The 25,746-nt window shown below is 39.5% G+C and overlaps 1 protein-coding gene across 2 annotated transcripts in view; it reads left to right on the top strand.

Annotated features, from left to right (window-relative positions):
• The window catches only part of LOC109411545 (serine-rich adhesin for platelets), a 225,833-nt gene that overhangs the window by 161,077 nt on the left and 39,010 nt on the right, over nt 1-25,746 (top strand). For both annotated transcript variants that reach the window (XM_029854067.2, XM_029854066.2), the window contains one exon: nt 1,542-2,184. In XM_029854067.2, the coding sequence (XP_029709927.2) occupies nt 1,542-2,184 (643 nt within the window). The remainder of the gene's footprint in view (nt 1-1,541; nt 2,185-25,746) is intronic.

The raw sequence follows: 25,746 nt of genomic DNA, 5'->3' as shown, positions 1-25,746 counted from the left end.
TTTCGCGAAGTTAGAACCGTTCACGTAAAACACTATTTTTTAGACAACTATTTTTTTTAACTGTCATATCTCGGAAACCAGTGAACCGAATTGAATGATTTTTTTACCGTTTACCAACAATATATTGATACTTAATACGACGTTATAAAATGTAATATTTTCTCACGGAGAATAAAGTTATATCGGGATGAAATTTTTACCCATATAGAGAAAAATAAGTCAAATTTACAATACCACACAAAAAATAATAAATGTGTTCTTCCTTCAATCTAAATAGGCTCTAACATATCTGATTAGAGATAATTTGAAAACAGAAGTGGAAAATCTTTGGATATCAATACTAAAATTTATTGACATTGATGTAAAAAAATTACATTTTTTCGAGAAAAGTCCAAAAAGTGTCAATCCATGATAAATTTTTTCAACGTTTAAAAAGTACCTATGTTTTAATAGTTTGTGAAGCATTTACATATTGTTAGTGTACGTTCAAAATTTCATTCAATTCGGTTCACTGGTTTCCGAGATATGACAGCTCAAAAATGAGTTGTCTAAAAAAAGGTGTTTTACCCGAACGGTTCTAACTTTGCGAAATATTAATCAATCGAGCCCAAATTTGTACCAATGATGCACATATAATAGGTTGACAAACAGTCAAAATTTGAGATTTTTTGATGCGCTCTATGAAAAGTTACAGCATGTTGAACTTTTTTGTGAGAGAAAAAAAGTTGCCTATCCCAAACATTTTGGCCATCCCCTGTAGCTCTATAGTCGAAACGCCATTAAGGTATTACGGGACACTGTTAATTTTGCTATCTTCCGTCTCTTTCATCATAATTATCCTAAAAATTTTGATGGTGGAATGATGCAAGTTTAGTCGATTTTTCATCACATGTAAACAAACAAACGATCAATTTTCCAGCCCATTTCATGCAGTAGAACTCAAGATTTGTATCCTCAAAGTTTGAGAGCAATGATTGATGATTCTGGTGACGCCCCGTAAAGCCTAAAAGATTCACAGAAAGAATTCGTCATTGATATAATTGTCATCATTGAAAATGCAAAAGCAGTTTTCTCGTTCACACTATGTACTCTATGCTCCAACCGCAACACAGTGAATGCATTTTCACTGCGAAAATTTCAGATTTGACCGAGAAAACTGCTTTCGCATTTTCAATGATGACGATTATATCGATGATGAATCCTTCAACCTTAAACATGATTGTTGGTGTACATGCAAGTACACGGAGGCTGTAGCATCTCACGCACACTCATTCATGCAGATATACCCTGAAGTCGCTCGCGGCGCTAGTGTGCTCTTGAAGTTCCCAGCGTATATGGAAAAAGAGGGTAAATGACTGTCTTGTTATTAGCCGTCTTTGGTAAAACGTAGACATAATCGATCGCAGTTGAGTTCGCAGTTGTTCAGGAACCGAAATGGAAACGAAAGCCTTTGGTCTCGTCTAAGAAAACGATCAAGTTATTCACCCTACCAAATATGTCGAATAAATAGTACCGTTTTATGTTTCTATTATGTTTTACAGGTGATATCTTCTCCAACAATTACGAAAAATAATTACAACGAATCCAATCACGTTCTTATCAGCGACAAATCAACAGACGTCGTGGATCACCATCAACGATTTGTGGATGATTTTGGCCCAGAGACAGATGTAGATGCCATGGACGACCCTAATACCATCAAGTCTCCAATGGAACAACAAGCAAACGACAGTATCAACGAATATAACTTATGCAATGGGGTGAAACCCTTCTCGCTAGAAAACAAAATCATCCAGCAACTATCAGAGCAAAATCGAGACTTTTTAAGTGATAGCAACCCGTTTAAAAATGATCATTTTGATCAATTCAGTGATGATCATCTTATGTTGGAGGATACCATCGAGAATAACCATAGTCCTTCGGAAGTTGTTGACAACAAAATTATTGACGCGTTGGAGTCAGCTGTCAGTAACGGAGATCAAGAACAGTATGAACTTGATAGTGAGAAACAAATGGAGACAACACTTGACGCTAGCCAAAAAACTTCAGAAATACTAGATGTTACGGAGAAAGTTGATCTTATGCACGAGAAAACCTCATTCACACTTGATGACGCATTCGGAGAACATCCCGAGAATCCTTTCAACCAACCTGTGAATGAAGAAGCGGCACTTTTTGAACAAGGTAGGTTGATCATGTCCCAACTATATTGGGTATATAAGCACGGTTGAAAACTGGAATTTACGATGCACGACGTGTGTGTGCTAAGCTCAGACTGGAATAGAATCACATGTCATTCAAAGTATTACTAGGATGGGGTGAAGCAAGATGGGTTACCTAAGGATGGATCATCATAACTTTGCAAATCGTATTGGTTTGTTTTCATCCTCTACTCCTCTGGAGCCGACCTCCTGGTTGATCGGTTTCATTCAAAATAGGGTAAGGGAGGTATTTTGGACCCCTTTAGGAAATGGATGAACAATTCAGCGAAAAAATAAGGTTTTCACTACCTATAAAACAAGGATAATTTCAGTAGGCATTACTTAGAGCAACATGCTTGGCAACATGTATTCTGTCGAAAAAGGCCAACCAGAACTCAAAATTGTTGTAGTATATACAAGAAATATCTCCTGAAGGATCTGAAGGGCTTCTATTTTGGACCACCTGACTTTATTTTGGACCACCAAGTGAACATATTTTGGCCCACCTCATTAAATTTTAATTGGATGATGAAATGAAGGCACCTCAGCAAAACATTACACATAGTTAAAACTACGTGAGTATTACAACTTTTTATTCACTTATTGAGGCAGGGAATGTGTAAAAATTACGTAACGTTAAATAATGAATAAATGTTGTTGCAATCGCCAGTTTTTCAACATTGTAGTATCATGTTTCATAAAAAAATGTTATGCAAAACGTAAATTCATTAACTATTGCATGACGTCAGTCACCAATCATAAATTACGTAACGCTTCAAAGGAAGTGTGAAATTCTAGTGATTTTGGTAAATATAAGAGGGCATTCCACCCATATAGTATTGAGTGGAAAGGCCATCAAAAATATAATAATTACAATTCTTTATTACACCAACGAATCTAACCTCAAAATGACTGACAATTCACAGGTCATTTTGACAGATGTAACATGAGCATGAAAAGGACGGCAACAAGATCGATAAAGTAGAATATATGATCCGTCTTTTTCATGCATGTGTGTGGTCTGTCAAAATGACCTGAGAATAATCTATATATATAAAAATGAGTTTGAAGTCCCTTTGAGGCAACACAACTCACGAACGGGTGAACCAATCAGGATGACTTATGCAGGGTTTGATTCGTATTCATGGTGGCTGTGTTTATATTCAGAAAAAGTTACGGAAATCATTTAAAAAAGTATGAAAATAGTGAAAATGGTGGTTTTTATTGAACCGGGAACAAATTCTGCGTGATAAAAATTAAAACAATCTAGAGTGCGTTGCTGCGATGCCCTTAACAGTTGTCAAATCACCGCAGCTTGGCAAGACGAAGTTTACCGGGACAGCTAGTTCTTTAATAATTCTTTAATAATTAATTAATAATTTCTTTCTAATAATTATGATTGACTCCTTGCATTGAACGATGGTCAAAACAATCGTCTTTTGATTTGTACTACAAAAGTATTTGAAAATTGTACCATTACATTGCAATAATTGAAAGAGAAAGTGAACAAAGAGAGTCTCTCAAATGCAGATAGGACTTATTGAAATGTTTGGCCTGAATTGTCAAAAATTTTCATGGCTAGCTTTGTTGGTGTAATGAAGAATGGTACGTAATTTGTCAAACATGCATAAGGATAACACATTGTCTCAGTCATCAACTAATTGTCGAGAAAGATAACTGTTATATATGTACTGGATAACTGAACACCTGAGATTTTCAACTAGGCGAAAAGTTGTTATAACAAATCGAACCCATTACAATCTCATGAAACAATAAACGTATTACAAGCCAGATCACGGAAGGTCCCAACTGATTCTATTTATCTGTTTTCAGAGTACATTACGTTGGCATGAATGTTTTCTCCCTTTACAAGGAACTGGAGAGATTAATCTGGCAGGTGGGCCAAAAGTATGTCCACACCTGATTATGTTGAACATATGTTGGCCATACCTCAAACCACTATTTTAGTAAATATTATCGCTCTACCGAGCTTAAGAACAATTTATTTTGAGTTCTTACAAGGCCCTAACTATTGTCTATCCGGTTGGAATCAAGACCGACATTTAATCAAAAATTGCCATTTTCTTGGTCCACAAGTGTCGCAACTGGTTTGCATCTAGTGCGCTGTGTTGCTGACAACAACGGGAAGGATGCGCACTACCTTTGACATGATTTAAAAACGTCGAGAGTTGGGTCGCGTCGCCACTTGATTGTGCGAAGTCCGGTTTGGTGGCGGCCCGACAATACATTCACATGAAATAAACATGTATTTATAAAATTGAATACCTCTTCGAAGCTGACTACAAATTTGTTACCTTCTTTGCTTTTGGTGTTTTTCGAGCAGAATTTTATTTTTCGTGTTACAGTCATTGCACAATTATGGGTCACTCTGTCACAATTATTAGTCAGTCAGTTCACTATGCAATTCAAATGGAATTGTCCCATAACTGTGGGTGACCCATGATTGTGCTATAACTGTACATGAAGTTCTTTCCACGTAGCAGTGTGAAGGATTATTTCCATCCCCACATGTGTTTTGCAGTTTTTCGGTCTTCTAGTCAGTGTTGTTTAGCTGACATAATTTGATGAGCGCTTGCACGCTGACGTTATCATCATCTCCTTCTCTTTCTTTCCTTCGGCGTCCGTCCATAAAGCCGTCCTTGCCCTCAAAAAAAATTTGAGGGCAATGTTTACAAATCGTATGGGAATTCGATGAGGTTATGTTTTTGATGCAAGCCTCTATTATCGTTCCGTTATCAGTGCGCGTAAATTTATTTCGATTGAGAATAATCAACTAAGATATTTACTTAGCTGCTAACTCAAACAGTTGTGTGAAGGATTCCACACTGATGGGTTTCGGTGAAATTGATTAATTACGTGCCGGTTCTGAAGAAGTGGCTGAAGAAGAGGAAAATTTAATATGTATCATAAAACTTCCTAGGTGGGCCAAAATACCTCCACTACCCTAGCTGTAGATTGATAAATTGCACGTACTTTATTAATTACTGCCCAGCAATCTGTTTAGAGACCAGAAGACTTGAACGCCCAATAGTCTATTCACAAATTAGATTTGAAATATTTCCATTGAAAACGACGCCAAACGCTTAAGGTGTTAATTTTACCCCCGGTTCCCCTATATGAATTTCAGTAAATTCCATATTTTGAAACATTGTAAAACTCGATTTTCAACAAAAAAAAGAACTGTTTTCTTTTTAATTTTCTCATCGTAACTGTTTCACGCAAATCCGCCTGAAAAGGCGTACTTTCCCACACCAAATTTAGTGTTGTTAATGGTTCATTACAGCACTGATTTGCGTTTCGTAATGAACCATTACAGCACTGGTTTCAGTTTTGATCATCTTTTTGATGCTTTCTGGACGTAGGTTTGAGAATTTGTGACAACTGAACGGCACAACCTGCTATGATCACCTCTCCTAAACATTTAATGTAACAGGTTCGCGTAATTGATTAAATACACTATCAAACTATGATCAAACTTTTTTCGATCATCGCTCATGTTATTTCCGCCCTTATTTAAACTCAATCTAGAATTTTATTTGTTATTTATCACGCACAGCGCAATTCTCTCAGAGAGCCTCCGACAACGCCAAATACCAGAATAACGCCGCTTATACAAATACAAATGTATATATACACTTCATTTTTTCTCATCTCACACAATCCCGTCTCACACATCACGATCGTTGGAGAGATGCAAGATTGACATTAGCCAGCAGCAGAGCAAAAGCGAAAAAAAAGAAAAACAGTCGTAAATCGGCCAGCAGCTTACTGTTGAATTTTGCTTGCCCAGTGAATCATCGGCTTCGATTTTTATTCTTTAGTGGTGTTATTTTTAGTGAAAAGTTTTTGTTTCATTTTTGTCTAACAATAGGTGTATTCGGTTGCGTAAAATCTGTTTAAAGGAGAACTAAATTATCAATTGAAACAGTGGAGAATCCAGCAAGGTAAATGTTCCAGCTTTACGTCAACGCAATTCAGGCTTCCTCTCCCCCTTCGTGGCTGTGTTTAGAAAAAGCAACAGCTCTTGAAAAGTATGATATCGGTAGAAAAGAGTTGTTCATATTTGTGAAAACCACGAAAATGCATTGATCTACTAACTATACCGGCCGGTGCCTTCAACATGCATGGTTGCCTATGAAGAAGCCGGTTCTCGGTTAGAAAGAACAATGAGTGAGGTTAGACTTAGAAAAGGAACCACGTCGATAGTTCTGCACTGCGTTCTACATGACCTCCCCATAGGTTTGTCCGTCTGCTCCCATTTGCGCATATATTCTAGTAATATTCATTGGTCTTTTTCTTGCGTTCGTTTCTGTTGCAGCATAAGGCGAGAAGCCGGTTATATTTACACGAGCTCTTCTTTTGATGTGTTAGAAACATCAGTGGTTGCTAAACGTTTTGATTGAACGACTATAGGTACAATGAAAAAAGTTTTCACATTGTTTCCATCCGATTTTTACATGGATTGTTTCCATGTGCATGATACTACAATATCACATAGGATTTTACTAAGTTATGTGATTTTCCAATGGGGCACGTTCGGTGTAGTACTAAATAATGGTTATAGCGCCAGGCTTACGTTTATGATAATAAATTACATTACAATAGGAGGCAATCAGTGAAGTACTAGATTGAAAGTAGTGAGCTGGATTTTTGTATGGTGAGATGTTTAATTCTCCATTTCTGCAATGAAATGATTCAAACAGCGTGGGTTATATGATTTCTTGGCTAATTTTATGCTGTTTGAGCAAAACTTTGGGAAACTGTGTTGTTGAAGTTGCATGAAATAAATAATACAACAACAAAGTTACCCAAACTTTTGCTCAAACAGCATCAAATTAGCCAAGAAATCATATAACCCACGCTGTTTGCACCAATTCATTGCAAAAATGGAGAATTGAACATCTCACCATACAAAAATCCAGCTCACTACTTTCAATCTAGTACTTCACTGATTGCCTCCCATTCTCCATTTCTGCAATGAAATGGTGCAAACAGCGTGGGTTATATGATTTCTTGCCAAATTTGATGCTGTTTGAGCAAAAGTTTGCGTAAGTGTGTTGTTGAAGTTGTAAGAAATAAATAATACAACAACACAGTTAACCAAACTTTTGCTCAAACATCATCAAATTAGGCAAGAAATCATATATTGTCAGATTTCTTGAAACGTAAACACCGCGCGGTTGTTGAAATGTTTCAAAAAGGGGCTTTGCACAAAAGTTCACGCGGTCTATCGTTTTCGAAAGGAACAGCCGCACCGTAGGAAACGCCGCAATGTTATTTCCCATAAGGATGAAGTAAACTGGGAATGAAAATCGTGGCTGTAGCTTTCGGAAGCGATAGGCCGCGTGCATTTTTGAGCAAATCCCTCAATAACCCACGCTGTTTGCACCATTTCATTGCAGAAATGGAGAATTGATCATCTCACCATACAAAAATCCAGCTCACTACTTTCAATCTAGTACTTCACTGATTGCTTCCTATAGGAGGCAATCAGTGAAGTACTAGATTGAAAGTAGTGAGCTGGATTTTTGTATGGTGAGATGATCAATTCTCCATTTCTGCAATGAAATGGTGCAAACAGCGCCAGCGTAGGTTATATGATTTATTGACTAATTTGATGCTGTTTGAGCAAAAGTTTGGATAACTGTGTTGCTGAAGTTGCAGGAAAAAATAATACAACAACACAGATATTCAAACTTTTGCTCAAATAGCATCAAATTAGCCAATAAATCATATAACCTACGCTGTTTGCACCATTTCATTGCAGAAATGGAGAATTGATCATCTCACCATACAAAAATCCAGCTCACTACTTTCAATCTAGTACTTCACTGATTGCCTCCTATAGGACAGATTGGTGAAGTACTAGATTTGTAGTAATGAGCTGAATTTTAGTATGGTGAGAAGGTCAATTCTCCGTTTCTGCAATAAAATGGTGCAAAAAGCGTGGGTATTATGATTCCTTGCCTAATTTGATGCTACTTGTTCAAAACTTTGGGCAACAGTGTTGTTGTTTTCTCCATTTCTTGCAACATAAACAACATATTTATCCAAAGTTTTGCTCAAACAGCATCAAATTAGGCAAGGAATCATAATACCCACGCTTTTTGCACCATTTTATTGCAGAAACGGAGAATTGACCTTCTCACCATATAAAAATTCAGCTCATTACTACAAATCTAGTACTACACCAAACGTGCCCCATTCAGGCCAAACATGTCTAAAGGTCCTATCTGCAGAAGAGAGGCTCTCTTTGGTTTCTCTCTCTTCCGTTAGTATCTCAGCTATTAATTTGTATTTTGATTGCCTCCTTGCATTGAACGATGGTCAAAACAATCGCCTTTCGATTTGTACTGCAAAAATAGTAGAAAAGTATACCATTAAATTGCAGTAATTGAAAGAGAAAGTAAACAAAGAGAGCCTCTCAAATGCAGATAGGACCTATTGAAATGTTCGGCCTGAATTGGGTTCTTTAGGGGTATCAGGATTATTTCATAATCGGATTCTCCGCCCAAAAATTAGTCGAAATCCAAAATTTCATAATTTTTGGAGTCCGGGAACTATTTTTAAAATTCATTTAAAGTTTGTATGGGGAAATATTGTTGTTCGGGTCGAACTGTCACTTTATCGATTGAACTGCCATTCTATCCACGAAAATTAAAACTGTTTTGTTGATTTAACCATCAAAACAAAGGTATTGGAATCCAATCAAAACACGTTATACTCAGAAAAATGAGCTCTTTCGATTAGGCTATAGAAAATGGCAGTATTTTATTCACTAAACAACCCAATTAGATTTGTAGTAATGAGCTGAATTTTAGTATGGTGAGAAGGTCAATAGGACAGATCGGTGAAGTACTAGATTTGTAGTAATGAGCTGAATTTTAGTATGGTGAGAAGGTCAATTCTCCGTTTCTGCGGTGAAATGGCGCAAAAAGCGTGGGTATTATGATTCCTTGCCTAATTTAATGCTGTTTGAGCAAAACTTTGGGCAACAGTGTTGTTGTTTTCTCCATTTCTTGCAATATAAACAACATAGTTATTCAAAGTTTTGCTCAATCAGCATCAAATTAGGCAAGAAAACATAATACCCACGCTTTTTGCACCATTTCATTACAGAAATAGAGAACTGACCTTCTCACCATACTAAAATTCAGCTCATTACTACAAATCTAGTACGGCACGTTCGGTGCAAATCTAGTACGGCACGTTCCGTTTCTGCAATTGTTATTATTAGTATTAGTTTATTAAAGACACTTTACCACTAGAGTGGCATTCGTGTCAAAAATTTCTGCAATGAAATGGTGCAAAAAGCGTGGGTATGGGGCACGTTCGGTGTAGTACTAGATTTGTAGTAATGAGCTGAATTTTTGTATGGTGAGAAGGTCAATTCTCCGTTTCTGCAATGGAATGGTGGAAAAAGTGTGGGTATTATGATTCCTTGCCTAAATTGATGCTGTTTGAGCAAAACTTTGGATAACTATGTTGTTTATGTTGCAAGAAATGGAGAAAACAACTATACAGTTACCCAAAGTTTTGCTCAAACAGCATCAAATTAGGCAAGGAATCATAATACCCACGCTTTTTGCACCATTTCATTGCAGAAACGGAGAATTGGCTTTCTCACCATACTAAAATCCAGCTCATTACTACAAATCTAGTACTTCACCGATCTGTCCTATTATGATTCCTTGCCTAATTTGATGCTGTTTGAGCAAAAGTTTGGGCAACAATGATGTTGGTTTCTCCATTTCTTGCAACATAAACAACATAGTTATCCAAAGTTTTGCTCAAACAGCATCAAATTAGGTAAGGAATCATAATACCCACGCTTTTTGCACCATTTTATTGTAGAAACGGAGAATTGATCTTCTCACCTCTTCTCACGCAAAGTACTAGATTTGTAGTAATGAGCTGAATTTTTGTATGGTGAGAAGGTCAATAGGAAGCAATCAGTGAAGTACTAAATTGAAAGTAGTGAGCTGGATTTTGTATGGTGAGATAATCAATTCTTCGTTTCTGCAATGAAATGGTGCAAACAGCGTGGGTTATATGATTTCTTGCCTAATTTGATGCTGTTTGAGCAAAAGTTTGGTTAACTGTGTTGTTGTATTATTTATTTCTTTCAACTTCAACTTTTGGCCGATATGAAAATTATTTTCTCTTTCTTTTTTTTTATCATTGAAACGAAAAACGAAAAATTTCGATTCCATCGTGTTTATCAGACGTTTTTCGATTGAAAAAGCTTAACTCCCAAGGTAATTTGCGTCATTCCTGAAATATAGCGTTTTTAAGAAAAAATATTAATTTTTTTTTCATATAAAGTCTAGATTGAGTATAAATAAGTGCGAAAGTAACATGAGAGAGTTCTCTTCATCGACTCTCTCTTCTGCAAACTAAAGTGACAAGATGCAAATTCAATCGAACTTTTTTACACTTAGACCACCTTAGACGCTAGATTGCATCACAACCTAGCGATTTATGACCAAAAAGTGGAACCATACTTGCATCTTGTCACTTTAATTTGAAGAAGAGAGAGTCGATGGAGAGAACTCTCTCATGTTACTTTCGCCCTTATTTAAACTCCATCTAGAAGTATCATATAAAATCAGGTGCAGTTTATAAATTTCGTAAAAAAACATTGTTCGATGCCATATAAAGACGTTTTGTGCTGATTTAAACAATATCGAGTATAAAAAGGATTTAAAAAAATGTGACAGTGTTGCCAGTTTACCTTTTTTATTATACCATGAAACCTAACCTTCTAGTGTTTGACAATGTACAGTAGCCTGGTACACGGTTTATATGGGAAAATACAAAAAATGGAAAAACTCAAGTTCCTGTATACTTTTTGAGTTTCACTTTGGTCCCATATCAAATGTGCAAAATTTCAGATCGATCGGAAAAACTATATTTTAGCGCCCGCCATTCTTAGTTTTTCATACGATTTACTATGAGGAAACTTTACTCCTGCAAAGAAAAATCGCTAGGAGTCACCCCTAGATCCCTAAAAATAAGTCGACGAATGATTTCTGTAGAAAACTTCACTAAGAATCAGACCTCTGAAGACATAAAATCGATGCGACGTTCCTGGAAAAAGTTATTAGGCCTCACGCGATCGATAAAATAACGAGATTTTATTATTTATTGTTATTCCTTACATGTTAAACAGCGTTTGCATGTCATTCGGTTTTCAGTCAATAACTTTTTTCACATGCCTCAGATCGCTTTGCGGTCTTCGGAGGGTTGGTTCCTCGTAAAATTTCCAACATAAATCATTCATCGATTTATTTTTAGAGGTTGAGGGGCAATCTGTCGCGATTTTTTTTGAAAAAGTGATTTTCCCCATACTAAATCGTATGAAAACTTAAAATGGCTGGCGCTAAAATATAGTTTCTCCGATCGATCTGAAATTTTGCACAGTTGATATAGGACCAAAATGGGGCTCAAAAAGTGTACAGGAGTAAAATGTCTTTGTGTGTCGCACGCTAATGTACAGGTTACTCTGAAAAATCGCACCATGTGTGTTGCAAGATGTGTGAGCAAGATAAAAACAATACACATCTTCTAGTTAGAGCTCTAACGACCTTGTTGTTGACCTTTTCTTCACAGACAAACAGACGTAAGGGGCTGTTCCTAAACCACGTAGATCAAAATTTGGCCATCAATAAAACCGTGGTCGGTGGAAATTTCTCCAATTTTACGTCTGTTTGTCTGTGTTTTCTTGTTTATGGTCCTATCTGACAAAATGACCCGATAATAGGAAGCAATCAGTGAAGTACTAGATTGAAAGTAGTGAGCTGGATTTTTGTATGGTGAGATGATCAGTTCTCCATTTCTGTAATGAAATGGTACAAACAGCGTGGGTTATATGATTTCTTGACTAATTTGATTCTATTTGAGCAAAAGTTTGGGTAACTATGTTGTTGTATTATTTATTTCTTGCAACTTCAACAACACAGTTACCCAAACTTTTGCTCAAACAGCATTAAATTAGGCAAGAAACCATATAACCCACGCTGTTTGCACCACTTTATCGCAGAAATGGAGAACTGATCATCTCACCATACAAAAATCCAGCTCACTACTTTCAATCTAGTACTTCACTGATTGCGTCCTATAGGACGCAATCAGTGAAGTACTAGATTGAAAGTAGTGAGCTGGATTTTTGTATGGTGAGATGATCAGTTCTCCATTTCTGCAATGAAATGGTGCAAACAGCGTGGGTTATATGGATTCTTTCCTAATTTAATGCTGTTTGAGCAAATGTTTGGGTAACTGTGTTGTTAAAGTTGCAAGAAATAAATAATACTACAACATAGTTACCCAAACTGATCATCTCACCATACAAAAATCCAGCTCACTACTTTCAATCTAGTACTTCACTGATTGCTTCCTATTGACAGTTATTGTTAGTTTGATAGTTAGCAATAAAAAAAATGGTTTATTGGAAAAGATGAGCATTTCAATTGTCATTTTATTCAATTCAACGATGTTGCAGATGGAAGTGTTGCCACACATGTAATGTATATTGTAAACATCTAATTTACACGAAAGCTTGCGTAAATAGATAACATAAAATAAAAACAAATGATGTCTGTTTTTTATACATATCGAGCACATTTAGCAACACTGCATGAGTATGAGCATAGATGGCAACACAATTCATGATTGCTACTCCATGGTTAATCGCAGCGAACGATTGTCGCTTTAGTTTGTGTGTTTGCTTGTCAGCGACAACAGCAGCCACTTCGGTCACTCACCAGCATTCTTCACCATTCGCCATTCATTCATTCACTTGCGATGAAAACTGCGACGAACGGCAACGAATATCCCACGGTGTGTCTGGTAGAACAAATTTATTACAAAAAAATGGGCATCGCTAATTTTTACGCTACGTGAAAGTTGACGCTACCAGCTTTCATTCAAGCCCAACATCGAAATATTCCATCGGGGGAACTTTTTCATACAAAAATTGGGTATGTTTGTTAAGTAGAAATAGGGATTAATTTGGAACCGTGCATTTTGTATGGGGAAAAACAGTATTCTGAAAAAGTTGTTCGGGATCCCTCGGTGGATTTTTTTGAGGGACCCTGCAAATGAAAGCTGAAAGCCTCTATTTTTGAATAGCGAAAAATTTGACGATGCCTATTTTTTTTGTTATAAACTTTTCCCATACACACGCCGTGATCCATGTCAAGCAACTTGCGCATGGCCTCCCACAAAGAGGAGTGAATATGAATGGAGTGAAGCGAATATACCTATCCTTAATATGATACTATATACGGAACCGCCAAACTACCGAAAATTGAGTTCTTTTGATGGAACTCCATAGTTCGGTCCAATAAGCCAAAATTTGAGTAAATCGATAAAACTCACGCTAGGTAGATTGCCTTTACCCCCAGCTGAAAAAATATACTCAAGAGTAGATAAATTCAACCTGAGACCCCCCTCATTCAACACAATTTTGAGTAAACCGACATTTACCCAAAATTGGCTTATTGGGGTCAAGGACCCCTTTTGGATAGATGCATATCTGTTTGTTTTTGACATCATCGGAGAGCCAGAGAGGGAAAACAACCTAATTTTGGGTACCGAGTTTATTCGATATCACGGTGTGTCTGGTAGAACAAATTTATTACAAAAAAATGGGCATCGCTAATTTTTACGCTACGTGAAAGTTGACGCTACCAGCTTTCATTCAAGCCCAACATCGAAATATTCCATCGGGGGAACTTTTTCATACAAAAATTGGGTATGTTTGTTAAGTAGAAATAGGGATTAATTTGGAACCGTGCATTTTGTATGGGGAAAAACAGTATTCTGAAAAAGTTGTTCGGGATCCCTCGGTGGATTTTTTTGAGGGACCCTGCAAATGAAAGCTGAAAGCCTCTATTTTTGAATAGCGAAAAATTTGACGATGCCTATTTTTTTGTTATAAACTTTTCCCATACACACGCCGTGATATACTCAATTTTGAGTAAAATCGACCCAAATATTAGGTAGTTTGGATTTTCCGTATGTATACATTGTCGATCTGGGAGTCACCTATAATAGGACAGATCGGTGAAGTACTAGATTTGTAGTGATGAGCTGAATTTTAGTATGGTGAGAAGGTCAGTTTTCCGTTTCTGCAATGAAATGGTGCAAAAAGCGTGGGTATTATGATTCCTTGCCTAATTTGATGCTGTTTGAGCAAAACTTTGGGCAACAGTGTTGTTGTTTTCTCCATTTCTTGCAACATGAACAACAAAGTTATTTAAAGGTTTGCTCAAACAGCATCAAATTAGGCAAGGAATCATAATACCCACGCGTTTTGTACCATTTCGTTGCAGAAACAGAGAACTGACCTTGTCACCATACTAAAATTCAGCTCATTACTACAAATCTAGTACTACACCGAACGTGCCCCATTGATCGAACAATCGATTTGATTTATCGGAATTAACCTTCGCGTACAATCGATCTCTTTTCCATGCAAAAAAGCATAAGAAAAGTAGTTATCACCCCTCTAGGTAGCAAACGCCACTAATCCATTTCACTCAGAAATTTTAGTTGATTCTTCGCCACGAAGAACAAACAAAAACTCATACCATATGCAATCACATCAATAGACAACACAATACTCAACACCAGGCATGAAAATTCTGCTCTTTAGATTTACACCATCAAGCACATCATAAATAAGAAATCTTTTCATCTTATCAGATAGAAGGATGTTGAAATATAGTACAGATCGGTGAAGTACTAGATTTGTAGTAATGAGCTGAATTTTAGTATGGTGAGAAGGTCAATTCTCCGTTTCTGCAGTGAAATGAATCCAAAAGCGTGGGTATTATGATTCCTTGCCTTATTTGATGCTGTTTGAGCAAAACTTTGGGCAACATTGTTGTTGTTTTCTCAATTTCTTGCAACATAAACAATATAGTTATCCAAAGTTTTGCTCAAACAGCATCAAATTAGGCAAGGAATCATAATACCCACGCTTTTTGTACCATTTCATTGTAGAAACAGAGAACTGACCTTCTCACCATACAAAAATTCAGCTCATTACTACAAATCTAGTACTACATCGAACGTGCCCCATTGTAAATGTCATTTCGAACTGTCAAAAAACCGCACCGCAGAGCCACACGGAGCGCGCAAAGAGATTTTCACCCGGGTGAAAACACTCTGGTGAATTTCACTTTGAACGGCCCGTGCGGCGCTGCGGTGCGTTTTTTTGACAGTTCGAAATGAAATTTAAAATATTTCAACATCCTTCTATCTGATAAGATGAAAAGATTTCAGAATTTTCATGCGCTCAGTGCGGGCAAGCCTGCTCAACACTGTTCTTCACTTCTCTGCCCGGGACAATAAAGGACATGATCTATTATTCTGCGATCCCCTCATAGGGGTGATGCATTCACAGTAAGAGTAAACGCAATACTAAGCATCCCGCACCTATTGTTTGCGTTTCCGCGATATACTAGCATACTTGGAAACACTGCCGTAAAAATCAATCATAAGATATCTTTACAGAGATTTTTATAAGGAGTTGAACCTTTGAATGAAAAATAAAAATACTGAAATCTGAGCTACCAGTTGCCCGACGATGCGTAGTATCTAATATTATCTAATGGGGCACGTTTGGTGCAGTACTAGATTTGTAGTAATGAGCTGAACTTTAGTATGGTGAGAAGGTCAATTCTCCGTTTCTGCAATGAAATGATGCAAAAAGCTTGGGTAATATGATTCCTTGCATAATTTGATGCTGTTTGAGCAAAACTTTCGATAACTATATTGTTTATGTTGCAAGAAATGGAGAAAACAACAACACCTTTGCCCAATGTTTTGCTCAAACAGCATCAAATTAGGCAAGGAATCATAATACCCACGCTTTTTGCACCATTTAATAGGAAGCAATCAGTGAAGTACTAGATTGAAAGTAGTGAGCTGGATTTTTTATGGTGAGATGATCAGTTCTCCGTTTTTGAAATGAAATGGTGCAAACAGCGTGGGTTATATGATTCCTTGCCTAATTTGATGCTGTTTGAGCAAAAGTTTGGGTAACTGTGTTGTTGAAGTTGCAAGAAATAAATAATACAACAACACAGTTACCCAAACTTTTGCTCAAATAGCATTAAATTAGGCAAGAAATCATATAACCCAAGCTGTTTGCACCATTTTATTGAAGAAACGGAGAACTGATCATCTCACCATACAAAAATCCAGCTCACTACTTTCAATCTAGTACTTCACTGATTGCTTCCTATTGCAGAAACGGAGAATTGACCTTCTCACCATACTAAAATTCAGCTCATTACTACAAATTTAGTACTTCACCTATCTGTCCTATAGGATAGTTATCCAAAGTTTTGCTCAAACAGCATCAAATTAGGCAAGGAATTATAATACCCACGCTTTTTGCACCATTTCATTGCAGAAACGGAGAATTGACCTTCGCACCATACTAAAATTCAGCTCATTACTACAAATCTAGTACTACACCGAACGTGCCCCATTGGAAATCACCGTGAAAAATACGGGAAAAACACGGGAAATTGTAAAAGGCACCGGGAAAAATCTTTATGGTGTATATCTGTACTTCATAAGTGTCAAGCAAGTCTTGAATAGAATGATAGCAACATTAACAGAGTTGCCGGTTGAATATGTTTTTTAGAAAGACAGCCTCTCAGAAATTTTAGTAGTTTCTGTTGGATCTTGATAAATTCATGTAAAAGAAATCAGAATATACTTCTTAGGCGAAATTTTCAGATTTCTGCAAGATTTCACGATGGACTTTTTGAGTCTTTTTAGGAAAATCGGAATTCCTGGCGAATTCAGTAAACCTGCAGAAGTTACTTACGGCGAAGAGATTTTCACGTTTGAAAAATAAAATGTGTCAGTTTTTGGACGGATTCTGGTGACATTCTTAGTGGAACTCTTCATATATTTCTGCCAAATCCTTTAACCCTTCAGCGCGTGCGCTGTTGTAAAAAGTACAACACTTCCAAAAAACCTCGCTTTTCGTATACAGTGCGAGCGCGGTGCAGTTTCGGTTGCTTCCGGGCAGTTGCTTCTTCCCGAATCCATCCCGCAAGTAATCGAGAAGCTGCGCCGGCACTTCGGCCGCCCGGAACAACTGCTTCAATGCCTGCTGGACAAGGTGAACCGGCTGGAACCCCCGAGGCCGGACAATCTGAGGAGTTTTGTTCCATTCGGAAACACGGTGGAGCAACTCTGCGGCCATCTAGAGGCAGCGGATCTACGGCAACACCTCGTCAACCCGCTGCTGATAAAGTCGCTGGTCGCCAAGCTGCCGGATCGGGAAAAGCGTGAGTGGGTCCATTACCGGCGAGGTCGAGGGGAAACAACGTTGCGGACGCTGACGGATTTCCTGATGGACATCGTGGCAGACGCCTGCGAAGCTAACGTTGACGTGGACTTCGTGGAGTTCAATCCACCGCCGCCGTCCGAAGCAGATTCCCAATCCGAAGAGGAGGGTTCGGATGAGGCTGGACCCAACCCGCTCATGCATCCGGTCGAAAATACGGTCGGGCTGAGTGCACACATCCGGACAAACTGCACGGTATTGTTCCGGATCGTTCCGGTGCAGCTGCACTACGGTGGAAAAACGGTGTCAGTGCTGGCGTTCCTGGACGAAGGTGCTTCCGTCACGCTGGTGGAGAAAAAGCTCGCCGACCGTCTGGGCGCGGTCGGAGTACAAGAGCGATTGACCATCCAGTGGACGGGAAACACGTCGAGAGAGGAGGATTCCCGAAGAATGAGTCTTTGGGCGTCGGGAACAGGCGCTGCAGCCGGCGGCAAAATGCTGTTACACACAGTGCACACGGTAGACAAGTTGATGCTGCCACATCAAAAGTTGGATTTGGAGGAGCTTGCAGCACAGTACGAGCACATGCGAGGGCTGCCCATCGAATCGTACGACGGACAGCCGCAGTTGCTGATAGGGGTAAACAACATCCACGCGTTTGCGCCGATAGAAGCAAAGGTGGGTACGCCCGTGGAACCGATTGCGGTTCGAACCAAACTAGGATGGACGGTGTATGGGCCGCGACAGGAAACCTCGGCGACGGCCGACAACTATCTCGGTTACCACCGGCAGATAACAAACGTGGGTCTGCCGCCCGAGCTATTTAAGAGCAACCATGCGTTGGAAGAATTGGTGGTGGCAATTCCACGGGGAACCGCAAAGAAGAAACGGAGCCAGGAAATACGAGAGCGAACCACCCAACTCGTCGGCGACCGCTGCACAACCGGGTTGCTGTCGAAGGCCCGCGGACAAAAAGTTAAAACGTTTCCTAAGCCGGACAGTCACAGAAGAACCACCACGAACATGGTCCCGAACGCAAGAAGACAGGTTGAACAGCAAAATAGGTGGGTTCGAAATCCGAAACGGGATGACCAACTCGCTGGAAGCTCTACGGAGCCTAGAAGAGGCGAAGCCGGTGACACCGGCGCATTGGAGCTGTGTCATCCTGCAGATGGCAAAGGAGAAAGTCTTGGGAGCGATCAGGAATCCAAGTGGAGACCAGCGTTTTCGACTCGGTTTTTGACGAGGCACCGCAGCGAGTTGTTGCCGCAGCTGGACGAGGAAAAGCGGCCGTCGAGAAGGCTCGTCGCAAATGGAACAAGTCCGGACGAAGTCACGATCGATCTGCAGAAGAAAAAGTGTTGGGCGATTCGCGCGCCTGATGAGGGGCGTAAGTTGTCGGACGAGGTGCAAGCTACAACAAGCAGAAGCGGCTGGCATGATCGAAACCGAAGCACTGTCGTCGATATACCTTCCGATGGTCAACCAGCGGTCGAAATGGTTCGACGATCAACAACCGCTTCGAGAGGGCGACTTGTATTCGTGGTCGAAGGCAAGAACCATAGGTCCTGGACATGCCTCACAAGCCAACGTGAGGACACAGATGGTAAGGTACTGAGACGAGGCGTAATAAAGGTTGCGGCGTTAAAAGGTAAGGTAAATCCAGGAATGCAGGATATTACGGGCTGGGGTGTTGCAACGCCGCAACATGGTGCACAACAAAATAAGTTTTCTGGGCCGGTCTAATATTGGACCCGTCTAACCGCAGCATAACGCAACATGACAGTTCTCGCGCGCAGTGGTAGTGGTAGGCGAAATGAGACTAGATAACTGATGTGGAAGAGGGAAATAAATAAAAACAGGAGAATTTCGCCATCGTAAGAATAGCAAAGAAAATAGTTCTGTAGGTGTTTCGGAATTAACAATTTAATTAACTTGTGAGTGCCTTTGAGTTTAAGTTCAGAGTGCGGCGCGAGGTGCGGTGTAAATTAACAGAAAGTCCGTAAGCTGCGCGAATTCTGGTACCGGGTGATTCCTGAAACAAGGAAATTTACCAAACAAACCTACCGTGTCAGTGGACTGTATCACCCGTGCAAAAGCTACCAATTTAGGGTAACGTCACTCAGATTGGACCACTTTGATTAGAAGTTACAAAAGAAGTCAAGGCAGAGGAAACCAATGGGGCACGTTCGGTGTAGTACTAGATTTGTAGTAATGAGCTGAATTTTTGTATGGTGAGAAGGTCAATTCTCCGTTTCTGCAATGAAATGATGCAAAAAGCGTGGGTATTATGATTCCTTGCCTAATTTGATGCTGTTTGAGCAAAACTTTGGATAACTATGTTGTTTATGTTGCAAGAAATGGAGAAAACAACAACACTGTTACCCAAAGTTTTGCTCAAACAGCATCAAATTAGTCAAGGAATCATAATACCCACGCTTTTTCCACCATTTCATTGCAGAAACGGAGAATTGACCTTCTCACCATACTAAAATTCAGCTCATTACTACGAATCTAGTACTTCACCGATCTGTCCTATTAATTGTAAGTAGTTTATTGTTAAGTTATGTAATATAAAATTATAAATGAGTTTTTGTTAATAAAATTACAGTTTAAGCGTTGCTACAAAAAACTTGAGCCGCTCTAAAATCCTGGTTTCCCTCTCGGGAACATTCGCCATTTCATTGCAGAAATGGAGAATTGATCATCTCACCATACAAAAATCCAGCTCACTACTTTCAATCTAGTACTTCACTGATTGCTTCCTATAGGAAGCAATCAGTGAAGTACTAGATTGGAAGTAGTGAGCTGGATTTATGTATGGTGAGATGATCAATTCTCCGTTTCTGCAATGAAATGGTGCAAACAGCGTGGGTTATATGATTTCTTGCCTAATTTGATGCTGTTTGAGCAAAAGTTTGGGTAACTGTGTTGTTGAAGTTGTAAGAAATAAATAATACAATCAGTGAAGTACTAGATTGAAAGTAGTGAGCTGGATTTTTGTATGGTGAGATGATCAGTTCTCCATATCTGTAATGAAATGGTACAAACAGCATGGGTTATACAGGGGATAGACAAAATGATCGGGACAGGCAAAATTTTCACTTTTCAAAAAATGTTCAATTAGCTGTAACTTTTCGAAAAGTGCATCAAATATTCTCAAATTTTTACTGTAAGTTTTTCAACTAGTTGTGTATCAGTGGACAAAATTTGGAAAAGATCGGACAATAGGGCACGTTCGGTGTAGTACTAGATTTGTAGTAATGAGCTGAATTTTTGTATGGTGAGAAGGTCAGTTCTCCGTTTCTGCAATGAAATGGTGCAAAAAGCGTGGGTTTTATGATTCCTTGCTTAATTTGATGCTGTTTGAGCAAAACTTTGGATAACTATGTTGTTTATGTTGCGATAAATGGAGAAAACAACAACACTGTTGCCCAAAGTTTTGCTCAAACAGCATCAAATTAGACAAGGAATCATAATACCCACGCGTTTTGCACCATTTTATTGCAGAAACGGAGAACTGACCTTCTCACCATACAAAAATTCAGCTCATTACTACAAATCTAGTACTTCATCGATCTGTCCTATTCTTCACGAAGTTTTAAAGATTTTTGAAAAAGGTAAAATTATCCGATAGCCAACTTTGAGCTGTTATATCTCTGGATCCAATTAACCGAATGCAATGAAATTTTGACCATTTATGACTTATATAATGAGCTATGAAAAACCATTGACCTAACTTAATATTCTTAACACGGAAGAAAATTATAACGATTAGATTATTTTTCTAATAAAACACCAAATTATCCAAAACATCAACATCGTTTCAAAATTCAAGATGCAAATTATAGCTCATTTAGTTTCCCTCTAATTGACTTTTATATAAATGCGTTTTGAAGGAAAGTAACAACATAGCCGCCAATAAATTGAAAAAGTAATGGGATGCATATTAAAAATAGACCAATTTACTAAAAAATCGTGAAAAAAAATCGCTATAACTTTTTCGCTTGTTAAAAATTTCAAGTTAAGTCAAATGTTTTCCAGAGTTCATTATATAAGTCATGCATGGTCAAAATTTCATTGCAATCGGTTCATTGAATCCGGAGATATAACAGCTCAAAGTTGGCTCAAATCTTTATAACTTCGTGAAGAATTAAGAATTGTTCGATCTTTTCCAAACTTTGTCCACTGATACACAACTAGTTGAAGAACTCACAGTAAAAATTTGAGAATATTTGATGCACTTTTCGAAAAGTTACAGCTAGTTGAACATTTTTTGGAAAGTGAAAATTTTGCCTGTCCCGATCATTTTGTCTATCCCCTGTATGATTTCTTGACTAATTTGATGCTATTTGAGCAAAAGTTTGGGTAACTCTGTTGTTATATTACTTATTTCTTGCAACTTCAACAACACAGTTACCCAAACTTTTGCTCAAATAGCATTAAATTAGGCAAGAATCCATATAACCCATGCTGTTTGCATCATTTCATTGCAGAAATGGAGAACTGATCATCTCACCATACAAAAATCCAGCTCACTACTTTCAATCTAGTACTTCACTGATTGCTTCCTATTGAATGGGGCACGTTCGGTGTAGTACTAGAATTGTAGTAATGAGCAGAATGTTAGTATGGTGAGATGGTCATTTCTCCATTTCTGCAAAGAAATGGTGCAAAAAGCGTGGGTATTATGATTCCTTGCCTAATTTGATGCTGTTTGAGCAAAACTTTGGATAACTATGTTGTTTATGTTGCAAGAAATGGAGAAAACAACAACACTGTTACCCAAAGTTTTGCTCAAACAGCATCAAATTAGGCTAGGAATCATAATACCCACGCTTTTTGCACCATTTCATTGCAGAAACGGAGAATTGACCTTCTCACCATACTAAAATTCAGCTCATTACTACAAATCTAGTACTTCACCTATCTGTCCTATTTAGATATGACGAAATGACAAGCACACGTACCACTTCTAACATTTCGTCACAGACAAGCAGACGTCTCCGGTCTCCCTCTAGTCATTTCTTATCGTTCTTTTTTTAAAGAATATTTAAACCAAATATTCTGTAGTTTGCAAATTCTGGAGTAACATTTGAAAAGGGCCCAGCAGGTCTAGTGTCTTTTTTTTGAAAACGCTTCGTAGGGCCTAACAGCAGCCCACCCACGCAAACGAACACCGTTATCCGAAATATCGATGTTTGGCACTGATATGATAGCCAACACCTGTCATCACGCTTGTTTGTTATCACCCGTGGTAGGGGGTAGCCAAGGCAAACTACAAGGAAGCAAAGCTACTACGTTCAGTACAATTTCGCGCCACAGCGGGATTGCCTCCAAAAAGCTAGTTTTTACGCCACATTTGGCTTTCCCGAATTTTAATATTTTTTGCTCAACTCCTGTTTCTATCTATTTATTTATTTATTTATTTCGTCAAACATTGTAGACTACATACTTAATGTATAGATACTTATATACGAGTGTTATTCTAGGTGTCGTTAGATCTACCATTTAGAATCTGTTGGGATACCTTTCGAATTCTTCGCCTTCGTCGTCCTCTGTGTGACCTTCACCGGTTGCATTTGCTGCTTCTAATCGGTGTACTGTATTTCCGGGCTTCAGGGATTCTCCAGTCCTCGTATCACTAAGGACTTTCTTCTCGATACACCAGCACACACACAGGGTTTACATAATAACGACACTTTATTCACAGGACTTTCAAAACTACACTTTATTCTTACTTCTAACATTTATTCTTAAACTACGATTCACGAACATTTAAACAACATTTAAACGGACGGAGGTTCGCCCTCCGGTGACCGATCGCGAGCAGTGGTAGTGGACAACTAAACTCTCGCGATCTCTTCCCAGCATCTCCTGGTCATCATCGGTCGACTGGTCATCCAAATTGGTGAGATCGTTCCAACCGTTGAGCGACCAATCGAGTGACTCGCCTTGTCCGACAGATTATCGTGCTTGGCTGAGTAATGTGTAGGGTAGCTATCTTGTTCGTCAACATCCTCGCCCACCCTGAAGTGACTCGGGAACTTCTGAAAAGATACAAACATACCCCTTTTCGACGCACTGGATACCCTCACATGAAATCCTTACTGCAGCGCTTCATTGTAGTTTTCAATCCTGATTTGGCAATAGACAAATTTTGGTGACTGCTCGTTTCATGGTTCCAGTGGCGGTCTTCAGTGTAACTACCCTAGTCACACCATCGGCTCCTGGATGAAGCTGGATTATTCGCCCCATCTTCCATTTCATTGGTGGTTGTAGGCTGTCAACGATGACACAAAGACTACCTGCAGCGATGTCAACAGCAGGCTTCCAATTCTTGTTCCGTGCCTGCAACTGTGATAAATATTCCGTACTCCATCGTCTCCAGAAATCTTGCAGCTGACGTTGAACTAGCTGCCAACGATTTAGACGGTTAAGCTGGATTGATGCAAGATCTGGGTCTGGTAATGCTTGTAGTGGCCCACCAGTGAGGAAATGAGCTGGTGTCAACGGTTCAAGATCTGTTGGGTCATCGGTGATGGGTGTTAGTGGCCGAGAATTCAGGCATCCTTCGACCTGGACCAGCAAGGTGCGGAAATCTTCAGCAGACACCGCATTTTCGCCAAGAACACGAAGAAGGTGATATTTGGTCGATCGAACAGCCGCCTCCCATAAGCCGCCAAAGTGGGGCGCTCCGGGTGGTATGAAGTGCCACTGTACGCCTTCTCCGCAGCATTCGTTGGTAACGGTTTCACGGTGGGCTTGATTTCGTAGCAAATCGTATAATTCGATCATTCTATTTTTAGCTCCCACGAAATTAGTACCATTGTCCGAGTAAATATCGGTACACCTTCCACGTCGTGCGAAGAACCGTCGCAGTGCTTGTAGGAAACATTCGGTCGACAAATCAGAGACATGCTCCAAGTGGACGGCCTTCGTGGCCATACATACAAAGACTGCAACATATGACTTGATTGCCGCTCGACGTCTTCCAGCCTTGATGTAAACAGGACCGAAGTAATCGACCCCAGTCCTGGAGAAAGGTCTTGCAACGGTTACTCTGGCAGATGGAAGTTCACCCATTTGTTGTTCGAGACGAGAAGGTTTTGCCCGGAAACAACGTTGACAACGATGAACAATCTTCCTAGCACCGTTCCTACCACCAAGAGGCCAAAAACGTTGTCGTACGGTAGCGAGAAGGAGCTGTGGCCCGGCGTGAAGCATCTTTAGGTGATAACATTGAAAGATCAGCTCGGTTAGATGGTGTTTCGCCGGTAAGATCATCGGATGCTTCGCTGACTCCGAGCTGTTGGAGTGATTTAGCCGCCCACCAACACGCAGGACGCCGTCTTCAGTGATTCGGGGATAGAACCATCGCAACGGCGAATTCCGACCTACTGCGCAACCTTCGTTCAACGCCTTGATTTCCTTGGAGAAGTATTCGTCCTGAACCTTCCTTATGAGCAACGCCTCTGCCTGTTGCAGCTCTCCAGTGGTTAGAAAACCTTCCTTGCATGTATTGTCGTGATTCAGTTTCGCAATTAGTCGTAGCCAGTAAGCAGTAGTTCGAATAAGTTTGTTGTAATCCGAAAACCCTTCTACAAAATCCGAAACGAACGAATTCTCCTTAGCGGTGCAAGTAGCGAACGTTTTCCGCATTTCCAGAGGGGTTTGATCCGGGATCGGACTTGCCTTCCATTGATGCTTGGGTGTTTTAAGCCAGTTGGGTCCACTCCACCAAAGTTCGTTTTCTAGGATTTCGTTTGGAAGGATTCCACGAGAAATGAGATCTGCTGGATTAGTTTTACCAGACACGTGAGCCCAGCTGCGACCTTCCGTTATGGCTTGGATTTTGGCGACCCTATTCGCTACGAACGTAGTCCAGGTTCCAGGTGCAGATTTAATCCACTGCAGCACGCATGTTGAATCTGTCCAGAAGTAAACGTTGACATCCAATTTCACAGCGTTCGACACCTTTTCCCAGAGCTGCGCAGACAGGAGTGCTCCACACAATTCCAACCGCGGTAGAGACTGGGTCTTTAGGGGTGCAATCTTCGATTTCGAAGTAAGTAGATGGACGGAAACTGTGCCATATTGGTCCTCGCTGCGCACGTAGACTGTTGCACCGTAGGCTACCATTGACGCGTCACAGAAACAGTGGAACTCTACTGATCGAGCTCCAGGTGTAATAACGCATCGCGGAAC

This window comes from Aedes albopictus, chromosome 2, assembly GCF_035046485.1.
Source record: "Aedes albopictus strain Foshan chromosome 2, AalbF5, whole genome shotgun sequence".
In the NCBI taxonomy this organism is placed as follows: Eukaryota; Metazoa; Arthropoda; class Insecta; order Diptera; family Culicidae; genus Aedes; species Aedes albopictus.
This window is presented reverse-complemented; position numbering and strand designations above follow the sequence as displayed.